The sequence below is a fragment of the Macaca mulatta genome, chromosome 14 (genome assembly GCF_049350105.2).
Source record: "Macaca mulatta isolate MMU2019108-1 chromosome 14, T2T-MMU8v2.0, whole genome shotgun sequence".
Lineage (NCBI taxonomy): Eukaryota > Metazoa > Chordata > Mammalia > Primates > Cercopithecidae > Macaca > Macaca mulatta.
The window spans coordinates 70938584-70962338 of record NC_133419.1 but is presented as its reverse complement, the minus strand read 5'-3'; the positions used below and the strand labels follow the sequence as shown (position 1 = coordinate 70962338).

General features: G+C 36.7%; 3 protein-coding genes across 4 annotated transcripts in view; 2 read left to right on the top strand and 1 right to left on the bottom strand.

Annotated features, from left to right (window-relative positions):
* MMP26 (matrix metallopeptidase 26) overlaps positions 1 to 23755 on the top strand; it is a 368531-nt gene that overhangs the window by 268067 nt on the left and 76709 nt on the right. The gene's annotated exons all lie outside the window — the stretch shown is intronic.
* On the top strand, positions 10327 to 11214 carry OR51A7 (olfactory receptor family 51 subfamily A member 7). Its single transcript, XM_001112217.5, is given in 1 exon segment — positions 10327 to 11214. A coding segment is annotated over 1 exon segment (888 nt).
* Positions 18957 to 19982, bottom strand: OR51G2 (olfactory receptor family 51 subfamily G member 2). The gene is given in 1 exon segment (NM_001194547.1): positions 18957 to 19982. A coding segment is annotated over 1 exon segment (945 nt). The 5' UTR covers positions 19960 to 19982; the 3' UTR covers positions 18957 to 19014.

The following is a 23755-nucleotide window of genomic DNA, read 5'->3' as shown; positions in this document are numbered from 1 at the left end:
TATATATTTTACTGTCCTTTTGAAAAATAATTTTGAGAAATTTTGAATTCCAGGTTGACAAATGTTTTTCTCAGTACTTTCAAAAGATAATTCTATTGTTTTAAGTATGACATTGTTTTTCATGAGACATTGGCTGTCATTCTAACCATTATTTCTCTCCATGTATATCTTTTTCCCCTCTTATTTTAATATTTCTCTGTTTTTCTTTGGTTTTCAGGATTCGACTATAATGTGTCTATGTGTTAATTTCTTTGTGTTTATCCTGTTTGGGGTTGTTTGCTGTGGCTCTCTTCTCAAACATAAAGGGCTCATTCCTCTCAGAGTTTCAGTTTAAATCTTTCTTGTACCTACTCTTCTTTTATTGTCCTGCAGAAAATTGTTCTGTTCAGGACTTTCTCATTGTTTCTATGGGAATTAATGTATTTAATATCTTTCCACATTCTGATAAGGGATGTTGAATCTCTGGATTATAGTAACAAAAATGTTAAAAGAATATTTTTTATTGTTAGTATTATTTATCTTCCTCAAAAATGTCCATGGGTATGTTTTTTAATATACAGGAGACATTTACTTACCTCCTCCATATGAAGAAATCTAAACCTATCTATACCAGAAGTCACTGGATCTACTATTTAAAGTAGAATTTATTAGAAATTTAAGAAATCTCTCTCTCTCTCTCTCTCTTTCTGTGTATGTATATGTGTGTGTGTGTGTGTGTGTGTGTGTGTTCCTTCAGGAAAAACAACTGTAAGAATGTGAAGGAAGCTTTATTAGTTAGAAAGATAATTTGACAGTCAAGGCAGTAGCAATTGAGGCCTCTGTCAGTGTTACAGAAAAATCTGGAGCTGGAATAGCCCTTCAGGATTATCCTAAATTGAAGCAAAGTCTTTGTATCCTTGCATTAACCAGTAACTGAATGTGGCCTGCCCACCAAAAGGGTTATAAACTGGGTGAGGCAAGTTCATTTTGATCAGAATAATTCCAAGAAAGAACTTATCTGTATTCCCATAGCAGCCCCAAATCCAGGAATCTGGGAGCTGATGTCTCAGTTCTGAATTAAGGCTGACAGAGAAATTCACTGCATAATTTATTGCAGTCTAGTCTTATATCACTCAAATTCAACTGTTTCATTTGGGAATAGCTCTTCCTGTGTTTGTGTCGTTTATTTGCCCAAGAAGAAGAGACAATCATGAAAAGTTTGTGAATGAACTACAACATACAGTGATCTGAAGCTGTTCTTGAAACCTCAACTGATCTTATCATCTGCCGTCTCTATAATCCATTCTAAATTCTTCTTTAGTAAAGACTACAACCATTATTACATAGGTTTCTTTCATGGTAGAGTGACCAGATCCTTTTCTCAAAGGGTAAAAATGTCTCTACAGAATGACCTTTTCAGGCTATGGCTATTGCACTTGCTAATTTATCACCAAAATTTGCCAGGATGGTACCAAAAGACAACTAGTCAACTATCTGGGTACTGAACATATTCTTCCATTCCTTCATTGTTTATTAGAAGCCATATCTTTTCTTGATGATCAAGAATTAATTAATTACTCCATCAGGCTAATGACTTCTTTCCTTGCCAGCTTGTTTTAGAGCTTAGAGAAGATCAAAGTTATTAGGCGAGAGCTTAACATAAATTTTATTTATTTTATTTTTAAATTAATTAAAAGATCCTCACAATTTGTCTCCCACTCTGAAAATGAGGATCTTCAGCTCAACAGAACCTAAATTGCAGAAATGGGAAATGAAAATTTCCAAAGTAGGTCACCAGAAATGAAGATAAGTGGGACTACTCTTAATTGCAGCTCTTTTGTTCCCAAATACATTTATTCTAATTATTGCAGTCAGAGCTATATATAATGATTGTTGGTGTGTTGTACATGATGCATCTGGGGTATGCTGTCTCATCCTCACTAATATCACCTCTAAGGTGGAGACTCAACTATACCCGTTCTATTTTTGTGCCAGCTTTTGAGCCCATGATACAAACCTGGTTTTGTGTCTACTGTGGCAAGTATTCTAAAATGTGTCTCTTTTCATAAAGTGATATAACATAATGTCGTATGCTGGTGGATCAAACCCTCTGTAAGCCTTGAGATACTAGGTTTGTCTATGATCCTTCAAGAAAATAAAACAAACCTACACCCATCATATGTGTCAATTTCTATCAAGTTCATTTGCTGCCTTTTATAGGGTAGAATAATCTTCCATTAAGTGGCCATTTTCTACTCAAGGAGTGATGCTACATTGGGCAGTTAACATTGTTTTCTATCATTGCCAGGTTTATGTTTAGTAGAAAGAGAAGTTTTATCAGCCTTGTTGAGTGGGAAGCTACGCTTTGCGTTTATGCAGTTTTCATCCTGCCACTATAGCTACTTCAAATAGGAGCCCATTATGCCACCACTGACGTTGCTTATATCAGAAGCTAGCTAATATAAATTGTCAGATCCACTCAGTGTTCTTTATAGTTTAGGTTCTTTTCCATTATGTATAGACTATGACGAACATTGATCTGTTATATAAAGATCTTCAAACTTTGTTCTAACTTCTACAACCATCCACATGCCACTTTGTCCCTCTCCCTCTTTGTCACTCGTATTCCAATCTTTCTCCTTCCAACAGCCTGACCAATTAGCCAAGTTACCCATCGTTAACAATAAGTTGAATTTTTGCATATTCTTACATAGAGCCACCTCTTTTTATACAAAGAGGATGAGTAGGTCCATCAGTTGATTTGTCCAGTGAATACTTTTCTCCTAAGGCATATGCTGCCTCCAGGGTTTCAGGAGGTCACCACTACATGTGGTACTTTCTTCTTGGTGGTAAAACATTAAAAAACAGCATTAGTTTGTCCATTAATTCAGAGACGCTGTCCCAATTTTTCCTATACCACGGGATCCCTAAAAACTTCTCTAATGTTTAAGATTCCTATATTTTTGTATGGGTGTTTATCTCTATCCTTTCCCACCTAAGGAACACTGTGTTTTGACAAGAATGCCAATATACTTACTTTTCATGCTCATCTACCTGATTAATGTATTGTCATTTATATAGCGATCAAGAAAATGTTATGCAAAATATCCAAAGAAAATAAGCATTTTCAAATTATAGATTTATTATAGAAGATGGAAGAGAATATATTTGCCACATCAAATACCACATACTTGACAATTGAATCCAGCTTAATCTTCCCTGGTTAAAACACTGCATCTTACACAGAACTTTGAATTGGTGTTTCTACTTGGTCGAGATTGGAGTCCACAGTAGTCCTCCATGATGCTTTTCTTTACACACACAAAAATAGCCAGTAAGAGAATCCACTTTACAGAGAATGTTCTATTTATAAAGAAATCTTGTGAGTTATCCTTCCTATGGGTACTATTAGAGTTCACTTCAGATGAAAATTTTAACAATAACTTGCTACAGCATGTCAAGGACCATCAACATTTCATCTGTAACTAGTGATGTGGTTCTTATTGTGGTGCATACAGCGATGAATCCACCTCCAGAATTTCTTCTTGGCAATCTGTTTTCTAGAATCTTTTATGGCACCAACTGGTTTAGGTTGGGTTATTTGGAAACAGAATCTGTGATGGAGATTTTTGTGAAAATGATCTAATAAAAGGATGCTCTCAAAATAACAGTAGTAAGGAAAGTGCAATAGGACAGTAGATGAGAGATAAGCAATGAAGTGTTTTTGCTTTGAGAATGTCAATCTGGTCTCATGAGGAACTCTAAAACATAGGTTGGACCACAGAATTTGTCTAATTTTGAGGCAAGAGGACAGCCTTTTGCATCTCAGATTCAGTAAGTCATTTGCTGCTGGTTCCCCCAAGCTGTGGGACATAACTTTCTAAGTAAGGCAGCTTCCAGTAAGCTCAGGGTAATTCTCATGGGATAGGATAGAAACAGTTTTGAGCCATTATCAGCCAACATTCACAGCATCTGTGGCATTGATGAGTCACTCTAGTGAGGGACATCTGGGCAAGGCACCGACAGCACACACACATGTGACAATGTTAGAAATGTAGGATATTTGAGATACATTTATCTCCTTTTGCCCTTTGTATAATTGTTGGCCTGTCTTTTAAACTCTACATATACTTAACATTTATACGACATTACTATTATTAGTTTTGTGATCCTATTTGTTTATATTTTCCTTATTCTCTGAAATTTTGTGTTTCCATTAGTGAATATTTTATTCTGCCTGGACAACCTTCTATTATTGTTAGTAGTAGTAATATTAATATTAAAAATTGCACTATATTTTGTATTTTATGTTGTTAACAAATTATATTTTTGTTTCCAAAAAGTCATGTGACTCTGATGAATGAACATATATATTTATATACCTATCTTTTATTTCTTGGTGTTGTACATCTTGTAGGTTTGGAAAAATTTATAATGCTGCATATCCACTTGTTATAGTTTCATACAGAGTAGTTTCACTGTCCTAAAAATCTTCTGTGCTCTGCCAATTGTACTCCACTCTCATTCTAAACTTCTGAAAACCACTGAAGTTTTTGATGTCTTCATTATTTTTCCTTTTCCAGAATTACATGTACTCGCAATCATATGATATGTAGACTTTTCAGATTAGCTTCTTTCAATTAGTAATATTCACTTAAATTCCCTGGATGTCTATTCATGGGTTGATAGCTAATTTCTTTTTAGCAATTAATGCTATCTCGTTGCCTGGATGTAGCACAATTTATTTATTCATTCATCTGCTGAAGGATATTTTGGATGCTTCCAAATTTTGGCCAGTGTGAATAAAGCTGCTATAAAAGTCTATGTCTAGAGTTTTCTCTAGAAATACATTTTCAGCTCCTTTGGGTGAATATTAAGGAGCAAATTTTCTGAATTGTATGTAAGAACTTGTATAAAGAAACTGCAAAATTGTCTTCTAAAAATGACAGTGACATTTTCCATTCCTGTGATTGATGAATTAGAGTTCTTGTTGCTCCACATCCTCACCAGAATTTGGTGTTGTCAACATTCTCAAGTTTGGTCATTCTGATAGGTGTGTAGTGGTATTTTATTATTATTTTTATTTGCATTTCCCTGATACATGATCTGCAACATTCTTTCGTATGTTTATTTTGCCATCTATCTATCTCTCCACTGAGGTTTCTGTTAAAATCTTTGACACACTTTTTTCTTTTCAACTTTTATTTTGCAATCAAAGGGTAGATGTACAGGTTTGTTACAAAGGTATATTGTGTGATGCCGAGGTTTGGAGTACCGATGAATCTGTCACCCAGATGACCATAGCACACAATGGGTAGTTTTTCAATCCTTGTCCCACTGTTCCCTCCCTCCTTATATTCCCCAGTGTCTATCATTCTCATCTTTATGTCCATACATACCTAGTATTTAGCTCCCACTTATAAGTGAGAACACAGTATTTGGTTTTTTGTTGCTGTGTTAATTTGCTTAGGATAATGGCTTCCAGATGCATCCATGTTGCTCCAGAGGACATGATTTTGTTCTTTTTTATGGTTATGTAGTATTCCGTGGTGTACATGTATCACATTTTCTTTATCCAACCTTCTGTTGGCACCTGGGTTGATTTCATGTCTTTGCTATTGTTTGACACACTTTTTAGTTGTGTTGTTTTCTTATTATTGAATTTCAAGAATTCTTGTGCCTTTTACAAATATTTTCTTCCAATCAGCAACCTATAATAAAATGTTAAGTCCCAAGATAATAAGCTGGGTATCAAATACATCTGCTAGAATAGCCCAATGACATTTAACAAGTCAATTTGCTTCAGATAACTCAACCTAACATGAAGACTACTTAATCTCATTTATCTCTTGGGAGTTGATTGTCTTCTCCAGACATGGGAACTAGCAATGAGTAGGCTTATCCCTGCTCATTGTTTTAAATTTGTATTCATTTCTTCCTCACAGATATATGTATTTTGTATTTGAGCCATATTATGTCTTTTATATTATCATTCTATTAAATTGTATTAATTAAAATTATTTTATTATTGTTGTAAGACTTTCCATTATTTTAACCAAAGTTTTTTTAACTTAGAAATATGCTTTAAGAAATACTTAAACAGTTATATATATCTATATCCTTATTTTATACACTTTTTACTTAAATTGTCTTCACATTATTGTTTCATAGCCTTAAATTAAATAATTATTATTTAATTTAAACCACGTTGGAACTGACATATAAAATAGAAATATGTGAATAAAACTCAGGATACCCCTCAGATGATTCTAATGAATGCAATATATAACGTGGGAGCATGTAATTTTGAGACACTGATTTAGAAATCTAACAAAGTATGACAGGCTATATCTATTTCAATGTTAATCTTTTGTCAAAAATGGATCATACAAATAGGTGGAATGACTGGTAAACCATTTTACAGTTCGTAAAGTGCTTTTATAGATATTTGATATTTATATATTACTATTTCTTCCTAAAGTGTTTTGATTATAGATAACATGTTATTTTAAGTATATTTTCCAACCTCTACAAAATCCGTGTATCAAGTTTCTTCAACTTCGACTGTTTACCTTTCAGATGAGTAGTCTCCCTGTAGTTTGCCTTACAATTTGCCTCTAGTTCCTGTTAAGGTAAAAGGATACAAAGTTAATGTACCAGCACCAGGCCTAACCCTTTCTGTGTAAGTTTGATTACTCTCAAGGGTCTAGTCACCTGAGGAAAAGAGAAGTAGGTACCTCTAGATAAAGTGGAGGTGAAAGTAGAGAATTCTTGCTTTTATCCTTCAGGAACTTATTGAGCATCTGGTTCTGGTAAGTTTAAGGAGCTATAAATCCTTTTGGAAACCTAAATCTAAGGTTTGTTAAACTGCTTATATCTTAATACGTGTCTATAGGGAGGAAGAGTAAGTGCCTTCAGTGTGTGTGCATACATGAAGAGTGAATATATTATGGTCTGAGGGTTAAATAGGAAGGTTAAATATTGGGGTGTTTTTCTAATACCCTATTATCAGTAGGGACTTATTTACTTAATAATATGACAAATAAAAGCAAGGCTTATTGTCAATTAAAAAAATACAGACTACTCTTTTGCAATCTAGGACTTGCTGTCTGGAAGGAAAATGGCTAGGGAAATTTTGTCGAAGTAGTTATTCCTCTCTGGTATTTACTGATTATCTTCATTATGTTAGAGACTATCAGACAGTCTAACATAACTCTGAGGTAGGTACCATTGTTTCAACATTTCACAGAAGAGCAAACATCTACTTAGGCAGCTTTCCCAGATTCACACGGGGTAAATTGCCACACTGAGATTTATACCAAGGTGTTCGTGCATTAGCTTGAGAACTGATTTTTACCTTAAAGAATAGCAATTCTAAGTGGTCTGGGAAATATTTTACCTGAGGACTGCCTTCCTTGCAACATTCTCTTCTTTTGGCATCTACTATATTCCACCTCTCTGTATATTCCACCTCTATATATTCCACCTCTCTGAATATTCCTTTGCAAGATCCTCTCAACAATCTTACTGCTCCTCAGAGTTCTATGAGTTTTAAATTTTGTATTATGTACATTTTTACCATATGATTTCATTTACTCTTTGGTTTCAGATACCACCTATCATGTCAGTACTTCTGAATAAACAGCCTTGTTGAGCTATCTCTTCTGAAGTTCATCCACATCCAAATGCATGCTCTGTGTAAGGATGAGTTTACCACTCAAAATATGAGCGAAAGGAGTGGATATCAATGTTCCTTAGTTGTTGCCAGAGAAAAAAAGGGAGAGAGTGCTAAGAAATGATTCTACATATTTTGTGTTTCTTCCATTAACATTCATTCTTTACATATTTGCTGAGAGCCTTTTATATTCCACATCTCATGTTGATGACAGATACATGGGGATAAATAAAATCTTTTTATACCTTTTAACATTGAGTGGTCAATGTACATGGTAGTAATGGAGTTGGGGAGGGTAGGGTTACATGAAAGTAGTATGTTATAAAACACAGCATAATCTTCCATGATAAAAAATGCACTAGAGATGCATTCCCTGAAAGATCAAAGTCAATATCCCTCAGAAAAAGATGATAATAAAAAGGAAAAAGAGTTAAGTGCTTTTTGAGGTGAGAACTTATCTTATGACTACTGAGGAGGGATCAGAATTGAATTTGCTAGGAAAACACAGTCCAACAAATAACAGGAGAATGCTTTTAATGACATCTCACAATTTGCTACTATCTCCACAATATACTTTCCCTGGGTTTTGCATTAGGTTCACTACCATGGTGGGAGATTAATATGTCATGCTCAAACTGTTCAAGACCTTTTTCCATATAGAAGATGCAGATCTATTCGCAAGTTGTCAAAATGACTCTTAGTAGATAGTACCTAGCAAAAGTAAAATATATTGGCCCAAGGTTGCTTGTTATTTACCATATACTTTTTCTAATATCTTCTAAAAAATCACAAAATACAATATGAATTCACAGTTAAGCTTCCCATATAAAGGAGCTCAATCAATTTCCAGTGTCCCCTATGTTTTCCACTGAAGGTTGATGACTTTTTTTCTCCTGCAAATTGAAGTTTAAAAAATTCTGGAGTGAGGATAGCATGTCTTCTTCTCTCTAGCCTTCCATTGACTCTACCTTCATCTTTTGTATTTTTGCTATTTTTGAATAAAATTATTAATTTCATAATTTTTATCTATGCATTTACTTAGAAAGCTTATTAAATATAGGGGGAATTTATGATGATTATCTTAGAGATTTGTGTTTCTCTGATAGTTTTACCAATTTTGACCTGTTTATCTTGAAGGCCAAAAACTTGATGATAAGTTGCAAGACTGCATATTTTACTTCTGAGAGTAAACTTGTATGCTTTTTAAAAGAGACTCTAAAATAAAATCAGGTTCAGTTTATTATGTAGGCAAATTTTTAATGCTTCATTTCAAACAAATTGGGTGATTTGGATTTTTTTCATTTAGCATTTACTTGACTAATTAAATTTGCATTTATTTGACTAATTTTTATGACTAATTAAATACAGAGATATGAGATAAAATAATCCAATCAAGATGGATAAGATTAATGTGCACACAATACTACTGTACATCTTCAAATTGTTTCTTGAAATAAAATGATAACCTGAAGTGTGAACCATAAGTGTTTAAGGTAGAAAGTGTCACATTTAATACATGAATATGTACAGGAAGAAATAAGCATACATAACTCCAAAGTATTTATTCACTGCTCCATTTCGCCAACATGTTCTATTGGAAGCTATTGTGTAATCAATGCTAATATTTGCAGTACTTGTTTGTGGTTTATGAACCTAGATCTCTGTTTGAAACTTCATAAATATCTATAAATATCAAAACCTATCAAGATTGTATTCATTTTACGGATTTAAAATAAGGCCCAAATAAGTTAAAAAACTTAAAATCAAATGAAGGGGCAAATGTGTTTGAACAGAAATCATTGTTTATTTTTATATAACACTTGATATAACATGTATAAAATGTGCATAAGTACCTACCTCATAAGTATAAGAGGTAAATTGTCTATAAACGTACTTTATAGCATTTAATGTTTTCCAAATATTTGCAGTGATCTCTGATTATTTTCTTAGACTATTTCTTTCAAACTTTATAAATAAAGCTCAGAGATTTTATTTTAAAGCCAACAGGGGTACTGCTGAAGACTGTATGGAAAAAGGAGTGGAAAAGATTCTAAGCATCTTTTTACTGATTCAAAGCAGCTCCACTTTGATGTGTTTTATATGTTTGGTTGCAAATCTTAAAAAGTAGGGCCAGGTGCAGTGGCTCACATCTGTAATCTCAGCACTTTGGGAGGCCAAGGCGGTGGATCACCTGAGGTCAGGAGTTCAAGACCAGCCTGGCCAACATGGTGAAAACCCATCTCCACTAAGAATACAAAAATTAGCCAGGCGTGGCAGTGCACACCTGTAATCCCAGCTACTCAGGAGGCTGAGGCAGGCGAATTGCTTGAACCCGGGAGGTGGAGATTGTGGCGAACTGAGATTGCACCATTGCACTCCAGCCTGGGCAAGAACAGCAAAACTCCATCTCAAAAAAAAAAAAAAAAAAATTAAAAATTCACCAACTTAGGACAAGTTGTTAGAAGTGAATTTACCATGCTGGAGAATATGAACTTGTTTAAGGACTTCTGGTAAATTTTGAAGAGTGCAGTTGATTAGCAGCCAAATATGCTTTTGAGTATAGTATATGAATTAACCCCTTGTCCCCACAAAACTGAGTTTTAACCAAAAGCATGACTGCTTTTCATTTATATGGTTTCAGATCTGGCTAACGAGCTCATATCTCCCTTATTATGTCTGTTCTCAATGACTCCAAAGTCAAGCTTTTCCTTCTGATTGGGATTCCAGGACTGTAACATGCCCACATTTGGTTCTCCATCCCCATTTGCCTCATGTACCTGGTTGCCATCATGGGCAACTGCACCATTCTCTTTATCATAAAGACAGAGCCCTTGCTTCATGAGCCCATGTATTATTTCCTTACCATGTTGGCTGTCTCTGACATGGGCCTGTCCCTCTCCTCTCTTCCTATCATGTTGAGGATCTTCTTGTTCAATGCCATGGGAATTTCACCTGATGCCTGCTTTGCTCAAGAATTCTTCATTCATGGATTCACTCTCATGGAATCCTCAGTACTTCTAATTATGCCTTTGGACCGCTTTATTGCCATTTACAATCCCTTAAGATACAGTTCTATCCTCACTAGCAACAGGCTTGCTAAAATGGGACTTATTTTAGCCATTAGGAGCATTCTCTTAATGCTTCCATTTCCCTTCACTCTAAGGAGATTAAAATATTGTCAAAAGAATCTTCTTTCTCACTCATACTGTCTTCATCAGGATACCATGAAGCTGGCCTGCTCTGACAACAAGACCAATGTCATCTATGGCTTTTTCGCTGCTCTCTGTACTATGCTGGACTTGGCATTGATTGTTTTGTCTTATGTGCTGATCTTGAAGACTATACTCAGCATTGCATCTTTGGCAGAGAGGCTTAAAGCCCTAAATACCTGTGTCTTCCACATCTGTGCTGTGCTCACCTTCTATGTGCCCATCATCACCCTGGCTGCCATGCATCGCTTTGCCAAGCACAAAAGCCCTCTTGTTGTGATCCTTATTGCAGATATGTTCTTGTTGGTGCCGTCCCTTATGAATCTCATTGTGTACTGTGTAAAGACTTGATAAATCCGGGAGAAGATCTTGGGGAAGTTGCTTAATGTATGTGGGAGACAAGAACCTGAACAATTAGGTAATAAATTATCAACCAGAAGGCATTTACTGTCATTTGCTATGTGTTTAATGCCACAGAAGTCACTAATGAAGGACTGGATGATGGAAGTGAAAAGCTATGTAGTGCAGAATTTATAATAAAGTTGAGAATATAACTGCATAGGATAGAAAAAATAATCAAGAGATATATAAGATATAGAGATTTAATTAACATTTTAAGAGAAGTTGAAGCAAAACACTTATGTGATGGAGCAGCTGGATTTGAGTCAGCCCATAAAGAATGAATAAAATTGGGGCAGACTGAGATTATCATTCAATTAGTATCTATTAAAAATACAAATGATATACCAAGTCTAATCTCATACTATCAAGGAAAGGTAAAATAGCAGAGCACATAGCAGCTATGAAGGATGCTGATCTGATTACAATAGAAAGTGTAATTTAACAGAGAGCAAGTGATAGTTTTGGATAAAATAAGTGAACCAGTGTTTTGGAGCACCTAAGAAAAGCTTTGAGAAGTTTAAATTCAGGAGGTGGTGGAATGCCAATTTAGTTGCTACATGATAAATTTCATTTTAAGAAGAGTGTGCCTGTATAAGCGTGAGCAAGATGGATTGAATTTGGGAGAAATGAGGAAGGAAGATTAACAGGAGAAAGCACAATAATCCTGCCATGGAGTGATGACTCAGAATAGGCAGGGAGAGAACAAGATCATTTATCTGCTGAGGTTATTTTCCTGTTATAAAACCAACATGTAATTTATGGAAAATTCACAAATTTAACTAAGTGACTAAAAGATAATTTAAAACCCCCCATGATTTTGCTGTTTAGATTTTTTCTGTGATTTAGTCTTTCCCTGCACCTTAAAAAAAATCAGCCCCTCTAACATGTTTTTTTTTTTATTATACTTTAAGTTCTAGGGTACATGTGCACAACGTGCAGGTTTGTTACATATATATACTTGTGCCATGTAGGTGTGCTGCACCCATCAACTTGTCAGCACCCATCAACTTGTCATTTACATCAGGTATAACTCCCAATACCATCCCTCCCCCCTCCCCCTCCCCATAATAGGCCCCAGTGTGTGATGTTCCCCTTCCTGAGTCCAAGTGATCTCATTGTTCAATTCCCACCTATGAGTGAGAACATGCGGTGTTTCGTTTTCTGTTCTTGTGATAGTTTGCTGAGAAGGATAGTTTCCAGCTGCATCCATGTCCCTACAAAGGACTCAAACTCATCCTTTTTTATGGCTGCATAGTATTCCATGGTGCATATGTGCCACATTTTCTTAATCCGGTCTGTCACTGATGGACATTTGGGTTGATTCCAAGTCTTTGCTATTGTGAATAGTGCCACAATAAACATACATGTGCATGTGTCTTTAAAGCAGCATGATTTATAATCCTTTGGGTATATACCCAGTAATGGGATGGCTGGGTCATATGGTATTTCTAGTTCTAGACCCTTGAGAAATCGCCATACTGTTCCACAATGGTTGAACTAGTTTACAATCCCACCAACAGTGTAAAAGTGTTCCTATTTCTCCACATCCTCTCCAGCACCTGTTGTTTCCTGACTTTTTAATGATTGCCATTCTAACTGGTGTGAGATGGCATCTCATTGTGGTTTTGATTTGCATTTCTCTGATGGCCAATGATGATGAGCATTTTTTCATGTATCTGTTGGCTGTATGCATGTTTTCTTTTGAGAAATACCTGTTCATATCCTTTGCCCACTTTTTGATGGGGTTGTTTGGTTTTTTCTTGTAAATTTGTTTGAATATTTAATAAATGGTGCTGGGAAAACTGGCTAGCCATAAGTAGAAAGCTGAAACTGGATCCTTTCCTTACTCCTTATATGAAAATTAATTCAAGATGTATTAGAGACTTAAATGTTAGACCTAATACCATAAACACCCTAGAAGAAAACCTAGGTAATACCATTCAGGACATAGGCATGGGCAAGGACTTCATGTCTAAAACACCAAAAGCAACGGCAACAAAAGCCAAAATTGACAACTGGGATCTCATTAAACTAAAGAGCTTCTCCACAGCAACAGAAACTACCATCAGAGTGAACAGGCAACCTACAGAATGGGAGAAAATTTTTGCAATCTACTCATCTAACATGTTTTTTAAAATAGATTCCCTCAGGACACGGCATTTGGTACCGCAATATTTTTCACTAAAATTTATATTTTAAACATTTTTTTCTCATGTACAGAGGAAATATTTGATGGAAAAATAAAAAAATTGAGTATACAATTGAAAATACAATTTGAAGGGGGCAAACAATTAAGATTGACATGGCAATCTCTCTGGGGTTCTTAGGTAAGAGTGCTGTAAACAGAAGAGAAAAGCTTTTCAAAGGAACTGGGGGCTTGAATGATGGGTTTGAATTTTGTCTTGAGGATTTGGCTTTGGTGACTGAATATTCAAAAACAGGCAACTACAGAGTATTTGAAAAAGGAAACTGGGATGTTGCTTATCTGTCATGACTAGGAAAGGAGCCTTGGTTCAACCCTTAGACAATGATACGTGGAAATAAATACATATTTTAAACAAAGTTTGGTTATCAAACTGTGAAGGTCTTCCCTTGCTAAAGTCTCTCTAATATGCTTCTTTACCCATGATTTTCCACTGCTGTTATTTTAGTTCACATTTAAAACTTCCCCTGGATTCTCCAGTCATAGCTATTTGAAAGATCTTTCTAAAATATAAATTTAACCACAGTTAAAATGCTTCAGTAGCTGTGCAGTAACTTACAAGATAACAGCAAGATTCTATATATGCACAAGGCCTTTTCCATCATTCAGTACCTGCTTTTCTCTACTGCATTCTTTGTCAACATTCTCTGTCTTACACTTCAACAGAGTAACACAAAGACATTATGTTACTTATATCCAAACCTCTGCTTTTGGTGTATTTTTTTGGTCAGAAATACTACATTCATTTTCTATTTCTGCATAACAAATTATTAAAAACTTAGTGGCTCAAAACAATACAAATGTATTGTTTTATAATTCTGTAAGCTGGAGTTCTGAGATGGGTTTCACTGGGCTAAAATCAAGGTGTTAGCAAGCCTACATTCCTTTCTGGAGACACAGAGGAAAATCTGTTTTCATGCATTTTCTGACTTCTAGAGGTAACCCACAATTCTTGCCTCATAGATCCCCTCCACCTTCAAAGCCAGGAACATTGCATCTTCCTGTGACTTTATTCTGTAGTCGCATCTCTCTCTGACCATGGTCAGTAACGAGTCTCTACTTTTAAGGATTCATATAATTAGATTGGGTTCCCCTGGATAATCTTGGATATTTTACCTATGCTAAGGTTTTGAATGTTAATCAGTCTACATAATATCATTTTCCATGTAAAGTAATATATTTACAAGTTTCAGAGGTTATAATGTTGAAATCATTAGGAGAGGGTGCACTCTGCCTACCATAAATACATTTCCTCAACTTCTCTTTATCCGTTTATTTATTTAGCAGGACATACCTAGATGTACTGTATTCAACTTTGCTGACACCTTTTGGCTCCAAGTACAACAAATTTATACCTTAATTTTATTCCCTTTCTTATAAACTGATATCTACACCATAATTTAAAATAAATAAGGGCCTTTAATTGTTCAAAGATTGCTTACATCTCTGCCAAATTGTAAACTCCATAGGATACATATGTCTGCACATCTTAGTTTTTCTGTGCCTGTAGTACTTAGCGCATATTCAGACAAAGAAGGGCCCAATAAATATCTATTGATCAATTTGTAAATGCATGAGTGACCATCACAGAATTAAAAAAAACCTCATTTCCTGAGCTCAAAATCCTGAGCTTTCCCTGAGGACAGAGTCCTAAAATTATAATATGTCAATCATATCCAATTGCAACATATAATCATGCCTTCAGGCAGTTCCTTTCCTCCCACTATAATCATGCCAGGCCTAAAGTAAAAACTGTAGTGTCTGCTGAAACTTAGCTGTCTTCTCTGCTAAAGGCCGGAGGTACTCAATAGATATTGGTTGGATAAATATGAAAGCTACAGTCACTGCAAATTCTGATCTCTGTGTATTACTGACTGCACTTTAAGACACCCTCCTTCTCTCAGTTTACCACTTGAATATTCTTGACAAGAATTATTTATAATGGTCATTGTCATCAAGAAATGACACATAATGATTTCAGCAAATAATGGACTTTGTTATCTCTCAGCTTTTTCTAAGAATATTTGCTTTGCTTAGGATGCTATTTTTCCTTAATTTCACCTGGATACCTTCTGACTGACTTTCAAGAATCAATTAGTAGATCATCTGAAGTTGCAAAATGTGCCAGACACCCCCACTATGCAAATCCTTGAGGGTGGGAAATGTGTCCTGTTCATCAATTTATTCCTATTAATTTTTACAGAAATTTGTCAGTGAGTGTTGAATAATGAATAAATGCATAAATGTCAGCCTTGTCTAGCACCCCTCTCTCTCAACCATCTTCAATTCACCAATTAATGTAGCTTCCAGCTTACTTCGCTCCAGTCACACTGGTCCTCTTGCTATTCCTAGAACACTCAGGTTCATTTCTACCTCAGGACTGCTATACTTGTTCTGAAATTCTGCAATGTTCTTCCCTCAATTTTTATTTTTCATATATCTAACTCCATCATATTGGTCATAATTTTGTTCAGAAAAACCCCTCTTTACAGAGGCCTTCTCTGCTCACCCATTCAATCACTCTAAACCCATTATCCCACTATGTTTCCTTCAGAGTACTTAGCAGTGTATGATATAGTTAATCATTTACTGTGCTGTTGTCTGTCTCTACCACCAAAATGTAAGTCAAGAGAACAGGTTTTGTTATCCTTTTGCTCACTATTTTCCTATAATGTATGCTTAGAGAGAGGAGAATACTCAACAACTTTTTTTTACCCAACTAACTTCTGCTTATAAGCACTTTAAGCCTTAACTAAGGCAACCCCTCTAGAAAGCCATCTATGGCCCTCTTTCCCCTCAGGTTGGTTTCTGGGATCCCTCACTTATTTACCACACATTCTTCATTGTGTTTTTTTTGTCTGTGTTATTATGTTTATGTTTTATGTTAGGAATTAAAGTAACTAAAGTTGATTGTGAATAAAAGAACATGCTAAGAATTATCTTACAAAGTTTTGCATATATGATATATCTAAATTGCATAGACAGCCTTGTGGGGTAGACATTTTTAGTTCTGTTTAAAAGAAAATTGATCTCAGATAAATAGAATAATTTGTCTAAGTCACACAGAGAGGAAGTAGAACTTTCTATACCTGACCCCCTACTTGCTGCTATATCAGAATAATTTTTAATTTATCATCAGACATAAGAGAACACAACGCCTTTATGGGGACTGAAATTACAAGTACACATCACAGAGAGAATCCAGCCATGAAGCTGTAAACATGCCTCAAAATTTTCAGTGGTTTAATTTTTTCTTCCGAAGTTTTCCGTATGCACAAACATAAAAGACATACACCACTCACGACACTCACAGACATATTGTATTCAATTTGCTGTGTACAGCTAATCATAGGCCTTCTGCATGTTAATACCCACAATTCACACATACACATTGTAAAAATGAGAAATTCACAATGAACGATGTTGGAATATTGAGCCTTAGAAGAACGTGATTATGGGATCTGAGTTACATAACAGGCAGCTATAACCTAGGCAGCTGTTACCTTTGTTTCTCTTATTGTAAGAGAATACTTTTCTTTAATTACATTGTTTTTTAAAATGTTGTAAAAAACTATAGGATGCTAGAGTTTTCCTTTTATTTAATTACGTTGTTTTTTAAAATGTTGTAAAAAACTATAGGATGCTAGAGAAGACCTTTTCCCACTCCATTGTTGATCTTCATTATAGATTAACTTACATCTTAACTTCTCTTACATGAAAACCTCAGGACTATCACATTGTCTAGACTGGAATGTTAAATATACTCTTTCAAATTGGAAAAGAAAAAAAGCTGTAACTATTCAAATTGCTATAACTCAAAAGTCAGCCTTAGTATGGAAAATGTTGTAGTCCTCTTAAATTTATTTGCTTTCCACGTGCATAAGCAAATCCTTAACTTTTCAGCTTCGGAGCAATGACCCCATTCCTTTGGGGTCTGTTACTCAAATGGTCATTCTCAACTTTGTGACTAAATAAGCTCTTTTAAACTGGGTTCTGATCCTTTTGATTATTTTAGGGTTGATGATATCATTGCAGAAACAGTGTTCTCATGCCAAACAGGATGGGACACTGGTGTTGGGAGCAGGGACAGGCATATCCAATGTTAAATGTCAGGGGTACTAGATTGCCTTGGAAGAGACCAGCCTCAGGTGAGAACTGGCTCCACATACACTTCATAGTAGAAGACATTGTGTTCAGCCACACCCTTTCTTGATCCTGCACTAAAACCATGCAGGAACATGACATTCTCATGCTTCTCTCTAGGTGTTCAAAGCTCCCCTTGGCAATATCATATTCAAGCTTGCTTTCCTCACAGTTACCTCCAAGCCAAAACTGCAAATACTATATTGACATGTATTACTCAAAATATAACTTTTATCTAGAATGTCTTGGGGGTACCATAACAATACAACATATAAAAGGGCATAACAAACTATCCTTGGTTCCTTGGCTTGTAATCTTTCTGATACAGTCAGTACCCCAATCTGTTTCCACTTCACCTCATTTTTCTTAAACCTTTCCGACATTCTAGAGAATAAAAATGGCAACAAAAACAACACTTCAGATAATTCTCAGAATACATTTTCGTCTCTCTCACTTCTGTTTCAGGTTTGCACATGCTGTTCCTTTGGACTGGAGCATATTTTTGTCTCCTTCCTCTTACAGTTTTTGACTGCCTAATGTCTACATTTCCCTTAAGGCTATTACTGTGTCAATTCAGGGACAACTTTTTTGATGCTCCCTTCCCCCAGCTAGGGGAAGATGACTCCCAAACCGACTTCTTTTAACTTTGAAGAATACAATTAACATGTGATTGTGTAATGAATCTTCCCAAAATTTAGCGTCTTAAAAATATTTATTTTGTTTACAAATCTGTAATTTTGGCTGAGTCAGAGAACAATTGATTGCTTTATCAGATGCCAATTGGAGAGGTTGGAAGGTTGCCGAATGGAATAATCTGAGGATTCTCCACCCACTGGTGGTTAACACTGACTCCGCTAAGTTCTCAGCCTTAGCTGAGTGAGACCTTGGTTGAGCCTATTGGATGGAACACCTTACATGGGCCCTCTCCACATTGTCTGGGCTTCCTCTTAGTATAGGGGCTGGGTTTCAAAAACAAGCATTGAGTGAAACAGACAGAAATAGTAGAGGAATTGAGGTGGAACAGAGAGAGAGAGAGAGGAGATACATGGGCTATTTCCACAATATTCAATTCATGAGGCATTTACAAATTCTATCCAGTTACAAGGGGAGAAGAAATAGACTCTATCTCTTTATGAGGAGTAGCAAGTTCCTGGAAGAGAATGTGGGATTAGAATTATTCTTGTGGCTATTTTTAGAAAATAAAATTTACCATATCATATTACATTTTATCCCCCCTTGCCCTTGCCACAAAAGAGTGAGCGTTCTGTAAGGACTGTGACTCATCCCTATACATATTTGTTGAGTAAGTAAATGTCTCTTTTATTTCATGCATGTTAGAAATTATAAAGGATAGGTAAACAAGGGCATGTTTCAGGAGACAGTGGCTCTAACACTAGACACAGTTAGTAACAAAAGGCATGGGTCACTCGATCCCGGATCTGTTTCGTCTTCACACTGTAGACAATGGGATTCATCATGGGAGGAAAGAGAAGATACATGAAACCCATGACCACCTGGACCAGGGTGGGTGCCTGCTTTCCAAAGCGATGGATGACAGAGAGGCCAATCATGGGAGTGTAGAAGAGTAGCACAGCACAGATGTGGGAAACACAGGTGTTAAGAGCCTTGAGTCTCTCAGCCCTGGAGGTGATGGACAGCACGGTGTGCAGGATCAGAGCGTAAGAGAAGAGGATGAGCAGTGAGTCTATACCCACTGTAGAGACGATGACAAACATGCCATAGATGCTGTTGGCCTTCATATTGGCACAGGCCAATTTCATCACTTCTTGGTGGAGACAATAAGAATGTGAGAGAACTGGGGAGCCACAATAGGTGAATCTTTTGAGCATAAAAGGCAATGGAAAAATAAGTGCTACACTACGACCCAGAGAGATCAGGCCAATCCTGCCAATGACTGTGTTGGTGAGAATGGAAGCATAGTGCAAGGGGCAGCAGATAGCCACAAAGCGGTCAAAGGCCATAGACAGTAGCACAGAGGACTCGAGGAAGGATAAGCAGTGAATGAAAAAGAGCTGAGCAAAGCAGGCATCGTGGCTAATTTCTCGTGCCCCAACCCAAAAGATGCTGAGGACTGTAGGGAGAGTGCAAAGGGACAGACCCAGGTCAATCAGAGCCAGCATGGACAAGAAGAGATACATAGGTTCATGGAGTGAGCACTCTGTTTTAATGATGAAAAGAATTGTGCAGTTGCCCAGGATGGAAACCAGGTACATGAAGCACAGTGGGATGGAGATCCAGATGTGCACGTGCTCCAACCCAAGAATGCCACTCAGCAAGAAGGTAGCAGAAACGTGGCTGCTGCCGTTTCCCAGGGATCCCAGGGTCATTGTGTGAGGAGACAAGGGGGAAGGTGGGTGCCCTCCAAAATCCTGAAGTAAATTGAGACAGTAATAGTGATTGCACCTGGTAGAAATTAAAGAAAAAATACTAGAATCAAATATACCTAGAACTGTGCAGCTCCTTCTAGTGGTTATTTCTTTCTGGTCCTTGGCTTCTTCTCAATATCTTTTTGAGGAAATTAGTCTCATAGTTTCAACAAGAAACAAAGACATGGAATTGTGAAGTGATGAGCCAAACTGGGTGAGTTGGAGATTCTAAATGAGTTGTTCCACACTTTTTGCTTTTTTCTGACTTCTGTATCAACCAGGTCTTCTTAGCCACTGGAGTTTTTACTAGTCTCACCCAATGGGATGCACCCAGGGGCCGGGCGCAGTGGCTCACAGCTGTAATCCCAGCACTTTGGGAGGCCGAGGTGGGTAGATCATGAGGTCAGCAGATCGAGACCATCCTGGCTAACACAGTGAAATCCCATCTCTACTAAAAATACAAAAAAAAAAAAAAAAAAAAAAAAAAGGTGTGGAAGGAGGGAGATTTCAGGCTCTCTCTGCCAGCACTATGGGTTGGCAGTGGGTGTGTTGTGCCACTGAAGACCACAGCTGTTGTTGGGGACTTTTCTCTTATAGCAGCATGCTCCTTGAGTTGTAGTCCTTGCTCTCTGCTCCCTTCAGACTAAGAAGTGAGAGTTTCCTCATTATTCTTCTTGGCCATATTTAACTTTGCCTGCCTCTTACAAGTAGATTTTTTCTGGAAAAAAATAAATAAATAAATAAAATTCCTCACATGCCTTTTTTCTACCAGACCTCTCACTAATATTCCAACTTTCATTTCACCTTGTTTTCTTCTCCCTTATCTTTCTGTGCTTTCTTTGCTGTAGTTTTAGTTTTTTACTTTCTTTCTCTTTTTTGTTTTTGATTAACTTCTCCAGGCCCATACAAGCCCTAATTCTAGACACAGACCAACCCTTCACTCACCTTCTCCTCTGGTCTTCCTGACATAGAAGCTTAGCCTTGTCCAAGTAGCTCATAAATGCTGTTCAGCTTACAGAATTCCAGAGAGAGGTGGAGAGCATGTGAATGATGACCTGTGAAGCTATTTCTGACTGCTAGAGTAAGACATCAAAGCCCTGATCCTCCTGTCAGTCAGTAACCAAAATTCCCCAGAAGTCCAGGAATCCAACTGCTGTGGACCTAAGTGGCAAAAGAGGCTAAAGCACCATCAACCACGGCCACATCCCCAACTACAAGGTCATGTCCAGGAGAGCCTGCTGAACACGGATCAGTGATGCTGGAAAGGCCCAGTCTTCTACAGAGGAAGAAATGAAGGCTCAGGAGAGTCTTGTCACTGGGCAGAGGTCATATGCCAATTTAGGCCTCCGACTTCCAGAGCAGGGATCTTTCCACTCTCAATTAACATCACTAGAATATGAGCTCAAAGAGGGTAGGGGCTTTTCTTTGTTTGCCTCTGTCAATCCAGTATTTAGAACATGCCCCAGTACATAGCAGATGCTAAGCATTTTTTTTTTTGCATGAATAAGTTATTTTTTATTTAGCTAAGGAATAGTAACTTGGTGCAGGTTTTATCTCCTTAAAAACCCTATGAATATTCTATTGATAACATTATGCTGTAGATAAGAAAACAGAAGCTTAGAGAAAATTATTTACGTTTCTAAGATCAGACAAATAGTAAAGACAAAAATAGGATTTGAACGAATATTTGATTTTTCTCTAGACTTCAGGATACAGACAATGATTACTCTTTCTTGTCACATAGATAATAATTCAGTGTCAAGTAGCACAGCTAGCTTAACAGACCTTTAAAAGCATTGCTGATTCTTTAGCTGAATAAATAAATAAACTAACTGGAGAAACACACATAAAGATATACACGGACACTTTCTCTCTCACTCTAATAACGGTGGCATTAATAGTCCAGGCTATTAGCTCACTGTCCACTTGAAGATCATGTAGCCTCTCACACTGTGTTCCTCAGCTTCTGCTATGGCCATGATCCGTGGTTACCACATTACACAGCAAAGTGAATTCAGAAAAGCTGTGACGAATTCACCTGTCAGGGATAGACAAGCTACATATTGGGTTAACAATGTAATTTTTATGTGTTCTGTAGAATCAGTTTTTATTACATTGATGTAATAGTCTCTAACTGTTCAGTGTTTTAATTGCACGATGAAATTCATTAAAACGTCCATGTTCCATAATTACTCTTGTAAAACATTCAGAGAGCCTGGCAAATAGTAGATACTCTTCAGTAATTCTGTTTCTTCCTTCACCACTCTATTTCATTTTAACATCAAAATAAACCTAAGGTGGAAATTATTTTTGACATTAAAATGAAATAGGATGTTGAAGAGGGAAAGAAATGGAATTACTGAAGAACAGCTACAATTTGCCAGGCTCTGTATTAGGGACATTCCAAAAATCATCACACCCAGACTTTAGAAGAACTTTTCAAGTTAGTATTATTGTCTCAATTTGCAAATGAGGAAAGAGAGGCTTAGAGAATTTTATAATATCCCTAGAATCATGCAGTCAGTCAGTGCCGGAGTTGGAATTCAGACTTAGATCTCTGTAGTTCCAAGGCACATACTGAAAAGTTGGAAAAATTTTGGTTAACAAACCCCAGCAATTATTTAAGTTAAGGCAGCCTGAAATGGGTGGAGGTTAAATTAGAAAGATATAGAGAAATGTTAAATGTCTGGATCACATCTTTTTTTCCTATAAACTCAAGACAGACTTTCTTTGGGATTGAAACTGGTGCTTCAGATTGTAAGGAGGTAGAGCAGAACAGGAATCAGAGAGAATAATTAGGATAGGTTAGAGGAGGTGACTTGGAAATAAAATAAAATTGAGAATAATGATGCCAGGAGATATCTGCTTGGAAAAGATCACCTTTAGCCTGTTCCCCAGAGAGTTCTTAGTATGATAATTATTCTAAGTGCCTCTCATTTAAAATCCTTGCAGAATCTATTAGCAGGTTTGATAAGGACTTCATTATTCCTGACCAGGATTAAGCAGCTGTCCAGAATATGGTGGGATCAGAAGGATAGACTTAACCCATGGGTTTTCTGCCCGCAAGTTGTTTTGCTTTAAGACTACTTTCTGAAGGGACTTGAGCAAGTCTAATGACCGTTCTAATTCTATTATAATAGACCACACTTTGTGATCACTCAGGGAAATATCATTTTATGTCACAGGAAAACTTTTTCCCAAAGAGACTACTTCCCGCCCATCTCCTTGTTTCTTGGAAAAAACTCCTGTTCTACTAACTTGTGTCTGAGACTGGGGGTAGATGTTGAACCTTTAATAACTGAGCTCCTTTCATGCCTAAATGTCAATTTTGCCCACCTAACTTGCTTAACTGTCTGGGTCTAATCAATATTCCTGCTGTTACCATAGAGGAGGCAAGTCTCTGGGCAAGAAACCAAGGAAATTGACTAATGTGAGAAAGATGTTGTCTACTTTCTGAGCTGGTGCTAAGATCAGACCTGTGAACCCATGAAGCCAGCAAGATCTGATTGCAACAGTTACCATCTTTAGCAGGTGCCCTCTGCAGCCTCTCGGTAGACAAAGTCCCTTCTATCTTTCTCTCTCCAAAGCTCGGGCTGAGTCTTCTGGGATCTTTTCTTGGCTCTACACTCAGCATCAAACACCTGGTTACTATATAAACTCCTCACATACCAAGGCTAAAAATAAAGGCCATGAACGCTAGAGTGAGTGGAAGATGGATGTTTAAATCCACGACTTTTATGCAACTGCGCAAGGTATC